The sequence below is a fragment of the Podarcis erhardii genome (genome assembly GCF_964252035.2).
Source record: "Podarcis erhardii genome assembly, chromosome: 5".
Taxonomy (NCBI): Eukaryota; Metazoa; Chordata; class Lepidosauria; order Squamata; family Lacertidae; genus Podarcis; species Podarcis erhardii.
The window spans coordinates 19856155-19864994 of NC_138509.1; the positions used below are offsets into that span (position 1 = coordinate 19856155).

Below are 8840 nucleotides of genomic sequence, written 5' to 3' on the forward strand. Positions count from 1 at the left end.
TCCATGTAAATTTCAATTCAGATAGAACTATTCATGACATCATAGATGTTAAAATGGTGATCAAAGTTCTTTGTCAATAGTGTAATCACATTGATGAAGCAATACAGAAGAGTTTAAGTATTAACTGGTCAGGGTGGCAGCATCATTTGGTCTGGGTGAATAGAAACTGGTCTAGAGAGCAACAATTTGGAACAAAAATGAGGTTCACATTTAACAGAAAATAGTAAGATCCAACCTCCCACTAAACTACACTTTTAAAAGCTACAATCCTAAAATCATTGAACTTTTCCCCCTTGCAGTTTGCCTTTGCTGTTTTATTACATTTTAAATGGATGCTTATTGTTTTGATATATTGATGTAAACCACTTTGTGAGGTTCACTTCAAAAGCAGTACATAAGTAAATCGGGATTGAGAGGGAGGTATTTCTGACTAAATGGATCTGCCTTGATTTATAATAATTTAAAATCATGATCAAGAAAAAATAAAAGAGAACAAAAAACTTATTTTGCAACTTATATGTGTGGCACCATAGAGAGCATAAAACACCCAAGCTTCAATAAAGAATTAAACCATGTGGGTGAACCAAAAGGTCTTCACTAGATGATTTGGAGAAGAAGGCACCAGGAAAGACTCACTGAGGAGGCTGTTCCATAGCTGGGATACTACTGCCTATAAAGCTCTATTTTCCTGATCAACACCCACTTCATCTCATTTCCGTTTCAAATATTAAAATTATATTACTCAAATAAGTCCAGTTTGACTGTGAGCAATGTGTTATGCCTGCAGGTATCAGAAAAAGTTGTATCTTGACATTTCCTTCAGAAGCTCAATGTATATTTTGAAAGAGCAATCTTTAAATAACCATCTAGGCTCTTTAAATAACTCTTCCATGCATTAAGTTTACCTAAAGATTCTTTTCACCATAAGATATTTTACCAGAAATCATACTTCAATGTGGGTGCTCTTTGGAACGACCTGTAATTAATTAATTAATTAATTAATATGTGCGAGTGTGTTAATCTGCAGGTTGTTAGACAGTAACTTTGTGGTTTCTGAAGCCCATTGTGAATAGGTTGTTTTTCAGAAAGTGTAGCCTTGTTGAAGAAAAGTATAGAGGAAATTTGATTAAACAAAAGAGTGCTGGAACAGAGAGATAGCAGACACAGCATTCTTGGAAGGGCTTTATAGTCTAGCTGCAGTTTTCAAACAAATGCCCACCAACAGTCAGCATTTGGACAGCAGACTAAGCAGGCATTCAGGTCACCTAAATACGGTGAGATGTATTATATTTCTGTTTGAATTAGAGTAATTTTTTTAAAGTTGCTTTTGCCCATTTGCACCTTAAAGACCAACTATCACTCTAGAAACCCTTTCTCTCACCTAAGAGGAGCTGGTAGATGGTTTACTGCCAGGCATGTGCAGAGTGCTCACCCCTCAGCATTTGGCAACCGCCCTGGGAATGCTAGTGCTCAGGGTTTTCCTTATGGAGGAGGGAGAGAAACACCAGCCGAATTTCCAGGGCCAGGTTCAGAAAAGGAGGCAAGGATGAAAAGGGGGCACAGGCTTCCGGGTGAAACCCTCCCTGAGCTGACGTCCCAGCCCCCTTGGGCAGACTTACTCCTGGAGGGGGGTCAGCAGGGCCGGCCCAAGACATTTGGTCCCCTGAGACGAGTCCCAAAACTGTGACCCCCAGGGAAGAATGGAGATTGTTGGGGGATCAAGATGGCGAAGAAAGGCGGGAAGAGACCAGTGGCGCCTCCTCTTTGCCCCGAGGCTGCTGTGGAGGCAGATTTGGAGTGGGGAAGAAGTGGAAGAACCAGCTCCCAAGCAGAGGCGGATTTAGGGCAGCCCGGGCTGAGCCTGGAGGGGCCAGAGGGGAGCAGAAGGATGAAGGAATGAAAGGAGCAGCATGGAAGGCGAGAGGGGGCAGCCTCCCTCAGAGGCTAGACATGCTAATGCGCTTATCTCGCCTCCTGGGTGGGTCCCCCCTGCGGGGTGGGGTGGGGGGGTCATTGTGTGAAGAGGGAGCGAAGAGGAGACGGGGGGGACGGGGGGGGGAGAGGAGCGGGGAGACCAAGGAGAAGGAGGAGGAGTTATTTCGTAGCCGCTCCCCAGGCGCCACCACAGGACACGGCTACCTTCCCTCAGGCATATACAGTGGTACCTCTAGTTCACAGGCAACCCTCCCATAAAGATTCATTGAAGGCAGTAGAGCACAAAACGGGGGGGGGGATTAAGAGCAAGAAAATGAAATAAAGTGTTCGAAATATCCCCCCACAAAGTTTTTGATAGATGTATGTGTCTTAGCCTGCAACATGGGCATTTATAAGTTAAACTTATATGTCTTTAAAGCTTTGGAGAGCAACTTAACACACTCATGGTAGGAAAATCAGTTAAACCTTATATCCCCATCCCAAACTTCTGTTTTTTAAAAAATGGAAGACTCATTAATGGAAACCAAACTTATTAATATGTGTCTCAGGAATATTCAGCCATTAGTAGACCTGACCTTTTATCTCTAGAACCACATGTACCGCACAACTGACATTTTTCTATGGGAAAATTAAGCTTGCACACAGGAAAGTGAATGTTGCAGTAAATGGAAAGTTAAAAGAAGACTCCAGACAAGCTATTAAAAGAAAAAACTTTATTCAAAACATCCAAGTCAGGCATTAAAAGAGGGAGCTTGGAAAATATGTACAGGGTAGCAAGGAAGGAGTTGGGATGCTAATCTGGAACCTGACTTAAAGAGAAAAACTGGGAGTCCAAAGCACTTCCACCAACGTTCTGCATTTGTCCAGGATTTGTAGCTGAATAATTCCCCGTTGCAGACCAGGGAGTGTAAGTGCTTGATGCCATGAAGAAGTTATCAGATGGTGGTGGAGGCTGCCTCACCACCTCCGCACCGTAATATGGAACTGGGCAGTTGCTCGCCTGGGAAGTCTCACAAAGCCCAGTTCCACAAAAAGCAGCTTCCTGGTAAGAAGCAGGGTTCAATTCCAGGGAGCTCTGCTGTTGCGGGGCAGAGAGATCCTCTCCTGGTTGCGTGTTGTTGAGAGGCGGCTGCCACAACCCTGTTTCTCTATAGCTTTCAGCATAATGCAAGTTGTGTGGCTGGTAATATTGTTCCGTGTGAATATTTTGGCTGCTTCCTGGACTGCTTCTCGGGCTGCTGTCCAGGCTGCTTCTTGGACGGGTTCTCTCACTCCGGCTATAAGGAGCTGCAGCCTGGTTCCCGATCCTTATCCTGGAACCTATCCTCTTTGGTGTTCTGGCCCTTCTGTTTTGAAACCAGATCTGAACAGAAGAAAGGAGAGAACCAAATGCCCATTATTTCAAAACAGGTGGGTCATAATTTCACTTTCAGGTATAACAACTAAGCAAAGATTAGTGTATGACAGTGGGAGAACCTACGTTAACTTGTTTTGTGTTGTGCGAAAGGCATATAGACATTATGTTCTGTGAATATAGAAGACATTGTTACCATGAATATGTCTTTTTGATCCAACAGAGAGAATTAAATTTAATAAATTATGCTTATTCCTCTGGGGTTTCTCTTTAGTTCTCTGCAGCATTTTTCTACTATCTTCAGCTCCACATTCATATATCCCATGTACATAATCTCCAGTTACTGTTAATTATAAAGCTTTTACATCCACGATACACCCTCCCCCCCCCAAAAAAAAACACACCAAGAAAGAGGAACTTAGCTCTTGAACAAGGCGCCTTTCGCGATAAGCTGAGAGGCACCAGGGTGAACTAAGGCCTTCGACTATGAAAGGATTAATTTGAGCGTTTCAAATTCTTCCAGTATGTGCGGTTTAGGGAAGTCTTGGGAGCCCCCACCATCCCGATTCTTACGTGCACACGATCTTCTTCGACTCCGATGCACCTCGCCAGCGCCTCCCGGGTCTCGTATCCGGGGTACCGGTTCTCTTCAAAGGACTTTTTTAGGAGCTCGACGTGAGATGGGCTGAAAACAGTCCTTTTTCGCCTTTCTCCTCCGACTTTCGGGTGGCTTCCTCCTGGGAAAAGACAAAGCGGCAAATCTGAAGGAAGCGCTCGGCTTAAACAGAAGCGACGCTTGCAGATCTTCCTCCCGACATGGAAAGCTCAGGGCATAATAATCATTTTTTTAAAAAGTTTCTCTTACCTTCCTTGTTGGTTGCCATCATGAAAATACTCCCTCAGGTTCGTTAACTCTGCAGGGGATTCGGTCTGGGCATTTATCTCCGGTGGGCGACCTCACCCTTTCTTCTCAACCAATAGGAGGGAGTCACCCCACCCTTTCTTCTCAACCAATACGAGGTTTCCCGGTTGCGGAATGCCATCCCAATGAGCTGCCCCGTCTTCATCATTTTTGCGTTTCACCCTTACTTCTCAACCAATAGAAAGAGTTACATTCTCTTTCAAAAAATCGGTTGCTTTGCCAAACTGGGTCTAACCCCTCCCTCCATCGACACCCCTTTGGCAACTGACTCTTCAACTGAATGGAAGAGAATTGAGAGGTGAGGGGGGAGAGAGAGAGATCTTTCGCGCCCCTGCTACACCTTTTCTTTGCCAAGCCACACCCGCATTGTACAAAAATCACACTTGCGAGGTCCAACCAAAGAACACCCCCCCACACACACACATTAGCACACACTTCGTATCTTAAACGGGTACTCTCCTTTTTAAAAAGGTTTTGCTGTTGCTCTAAAAAGAACCAAGTGTAAATTATTTCATATCGACAAAGAAGCTTGGAACAACTTAATTCCAATACCCCTCATTCCAGCATCTGCCGTCTAAATAAATTAGTACATTGCCCTGGATGGAGGCTCTGGCCAGGAATCGCATCAAATGCAAATTATACTGTATACATAAGAGCGGCGGCAACCGAAGAAAGAAATCTAAGCTATGTAAGCAAGCTATATTTTATTAACATATGATTAAATTTGCACTCATTTTTCGCTGGTTTTGAAGACTTAGGAAACAGCTTACGTTCTTTTAAAAACGGCGCATTGGATATGCAAGGGGACCCGCCATCTTAGAACAGGAATTCCTTGCACTAAGAATGCCTTTTCCAAGCTGGTACCTGCAAGTAAGGATTCGTATGTTAATCTTTTATAAACCCAAATAAATAAATAAGACGACAGTGCCGTTGTAGTTGGTTTAATTTGCTTTAATTCAATCTGGACAGCTAGCCCATTTAAAGAGGTTCCCCGGTTGCGGAATGCTCTCTCTAGTGAGCTGCCCCGTCTTCATCATTATTGCGTTTCCTTAGGAATTTGAAAATATTCCTGTTTGTTCAGGCATTTGGTGGCTGCAGAATAATGTTCCTGACAACCCCGAGATCAGTGGGCAGAAGAATAGTTGAAAAAACAAACCAACAAACCTCCTATAATTACTTTTAGGATTCTTCCTAACTGAAATTGCTTTTAGATGTTTGCAATTGTTATTTTTTTAATGTTCGAAATGTTTTTGCTTTGTTTTTGTTTCTAAAGTGTGTACTTTTTCTGTTTGCCGATCTGGGCTCCGAAGGGCGGCGTATAAATTCCGTAAATAAAAACCATAAGAACATAGCAACCCGGAACATTGAATAGGTTTTATTTGTAGGAGGACGAAAAAAGGAAAACAACCAAGCAAAGTTCAATACATAGTTGCGTTTCACCCTATTACTAGTTCATTTGTACATTATGTCCCTTTCTCCTCCAAGATTCAAAGATCACAATGTTTCACCACATACATTGTAATTTGACAAATTTCAAAGCAGAATGTACCCCAAAGTAACTTCGTAATATGAACAGTAGCCATGCCAATTTGAGATTAGCGCTGTGATGGTGGTTTTTTTAATGAACATTTAAACTTCATGTCTGCTGAAACACACGGAGCAGGAGGTCACGTTTCCGCTCGGAAATACGTGTTGAATTAACACTGGGAGGACGCCTAAGGGGGCAGTTTCAATAGGCTGACCTTTGCTGTAACTCGAGGGGTGTTTTCTATTAGGGATTTTGGGCAGAGCAACCTCACCCTCAACCTCTGAGCTGCGACAGACTTGTCCACCACTCAACTCTTTCCCTCCTTCAGAGAGATGGATTTGGGGAAATAAATCCCGCACCCTCCACTCCCAGAGAGGCTTGCCTGGCATCACTTTGATGTTTTTGTGTGTGTCACGTGGAGACATTTAGATCTACTTACAGCTACAGTAGTTGTTTTTATTGCAGGTTTTATCCTCCAACCTTAGCTTTTTGATCTCAACTGGGTGTTGTTTTAATCTTGCCGTTTATCTATTGTATTACATTTATCTCTCTCTCCAGAGCTGTTCTAGCATCTAGATTGCGGTATTTTGCCTATATTATACAGAGAGCAGCTTAGAGTCAGGGGCAGATCTCCTAGGAAACCGATGAATCTTAGGATTCTGGGCACCTAATCTCAGAGGGATTTAGTTCACAAGCATAAACATTTTTATTCACACCAGTGTCTTTGACACGTGAGACAGCCCAGAACAGAAATTCTAATCAAAATCTGATTTTTTAAATGTGGTGATCTTTTGAAGAAGACAGTGGTTACCCAGAACTGATTGCTAGCTGTGAAGGGGCCCCCAGAACAGCTCAAGTTCAGGGCCCCCAAAATGTAGGTCTGTCACTGCTTGGGACTGATGTTGGGAGAACTGTAATAGACATCTGCTGTTGGGTTTGAAAACAGCAAGGGAGGGGAGGGGAGTAGAGATTCAGAACTATTTGTGGTGCTGGGGAAGAGGTGTAAATACCATGCTATTTTACCCATCTACGTTGCCCACTCAGAACTAATATTTGCCCGATAAGGGGATTGGAAGTCACAGGCACCATGCAGGAAGAGATTTGCTTCCCTCACTTTATCTAGAACCTAGGATCCAGCATGGAAGGGCTTAGTACAAAAGCCATACACTTAGAATACAAGAATTATGAGCCCAGGAACTTGTTTGGAGAATCAAAATTAATGGGAGCTCACAGGCATTCCACACGTAAATCGGTTCCATGCATTAAGTTTGCCTAAAAATTCTTTTCACCTTAAGTTATTTTACCAGAAATCATACTTCAATGTGGGTACTCTTTGGAACGATCTGTAATTAATTAATTAATGAGTATGAGAATGAGAATCTGCAGGTTGTTAGACAGTAACTTTGTGGTTTCTGAAGCCCATTGTGAATAGGTTGTTTTTCAGAAAGTGTAGCCTTGTTGAAGAAAAGTATAGTGGTAATTTGATTAAACAAAAGAGTGCTGGAACAGAGACATAGCAGACACAGCATTCTTTGAAGGGCTTTAGAGTCTAGCTGCAGTTTTCAAACAAATGCCCACCAACAGTCAGCATTTGGACAGCAGACTAAGCAGGCATTCACGTCACCAAAATACGGTGAGATGTATTATATTTCTGTTTGAATTAGAGTAATTTTTTTAAAGTTGCTTTTGCACATTTGTTTATTTATTTCATTAAATGTATACACCACGTGATTGTAAAAAAAACACACACCTGCAAAGTGGTTTACTAACAGATAAAATAATAAAATTGAGGTGGGGGGGGAAATCAACCATACTTCCAAACACACAAATTAATATTTCCATAAATTAGCACAGACCCATTGAATGATATCTGTGTCCTCGTTTTCGACAGTGCTGGGGTGGTCACCATTTACTCTTCCTCCAATGAGTTCTGGAGGCACCTACTGGGCTATCACTCTAGAAACCCTTTCTCTCACCTAAGGGAATCTAAGAGGAGCTGGTAGGTGGTTTACTGCCACGCATGTGCAGAGTGCTCACCCCTCAGCATTTGGCAGCCGCCCAGGGAATGCTAGTGCTCATGGCCCTAAGGGCTTTCCTTATGGAGGAGGGAGAGAAACACCAGCCGAATACCCAGGGGCAGGTTCAGAAAAGGAGGCAAAGATGTAATAGGGGGCACAGGGTTCCGGGTGAAACCCTCCCTGAGCTGACGTCCCAGCCCCCTTGGGCAGACTTACTCCTGGAGGGGGGTCAGCAGGGCCGCCCAAGACATTTGGTCCCCTGAAACGAGTCCCAAAACTGCGCCCCCCCCCATGAAGAAGGGGAGAATGGAGATTGTTGGGGGATCAAGATCAAATGGGGAAGAAAGGCGGGAAGAGAGCAGTGGCGCCTCCTCTTTGCCCCGAGGCTGCTGTGGAGGCAGATTTGGAGTGGGGAAGAAGTGGAAGTGAAGAAGAACCAGCTCCCAAGCAGAGGGCGGATTCAGGGCAGCCCGGGCTGAGCCTGGAGGGGCCAGAGGGGAGCAGAAGGATGAAGGAATGAAAGGAGCAGCATGGAAGGCGAGAGGGGGCAGCCAGACATGCTAATGCGCTTATCTCGCCTCCTGGGTGGGTCCCCCCTGCGGGGTGGGGTGGGGGGGGTCATTGTGTGAAGAGGGAGCGAAGAGGAGACGGGGGAGAGGGGGGGGGAGAGGAGCGGGGAGACCAAGGAGAAGGAGGAGGAGTTATTTCGTAGCCGCTCGCCAGGCGCCACCACAGGACACGGCTACCTTCCCTCAGGCATATACAGTGGTACCTCTAGTTCACAGGCAACCCTCCTATAAAGCTTCATTGAAGGCAGTAGAGCACAAAACGGGGGGGGGGGGGATTAAGAGCAAGAAAATGAAATAAAGTGTTCAATATGTCCCCCCACAAAGTTTTTGATAGATGTATGTGCCTTAGCCTGCAACATAAGCATTTATAAGTTAAACTTATATGTCTTTAAAGCTTTGGAGAGCAACTTAACACACTCATGGTAGGAAAATCAATTAAACCTTATATCCCCATCCCAGACTTCTGTTTTTTAAAAAAATGGAAGACTCATGAATGGAAACCAAACTTATTAAT

The 8840-nt window shown here is 44.2% G+C and overlaps 2 protein-coding genes across 2 annotated transcripts in view; both read right to left on the reverse strand.

Moving 5' to 3' along the window:
• Positions 1-947, reverse strand: part of LOC309342753 (uncharacterized protein) — a gene marked incomplete at its 5' end in the record, with an annotated part of 74647 nt that extends 73700 nt beyond the window's left edge. Inside the window, one exon of the mRNA XM_081863579.1 lies at positions 938-947. Within this exon, the coding sequence (XP_081719705.1) occupies positions 938-947 (10 nt within the window). The remainder of the gene's footprint in view (positions 1-937) is intronic.
• Positions 948-2633: 1686 nt separating this feature from the next.
• Positions 2634-4173, reverse strand: LOC309342754 (uncharacterized protein; the record flags this gene model as incomplete). Its single annotated transcript, XM_081863580.1, has 3 exons — positions 2634-3298; positions 3863-4026; positions 4155-4173. The coding sequence occupies 3 exons, from the start codon at positions 4171-4173 to the stop codon at positions 2729-2731; spliced, it is 753 nt and encodes a 250-aa protein (XP_081719706.1). The 3' UTR covers positions 2634-2728.
• Between the last annotated feature and the right edge of the window lie 4667 nt (positions 4174-8840).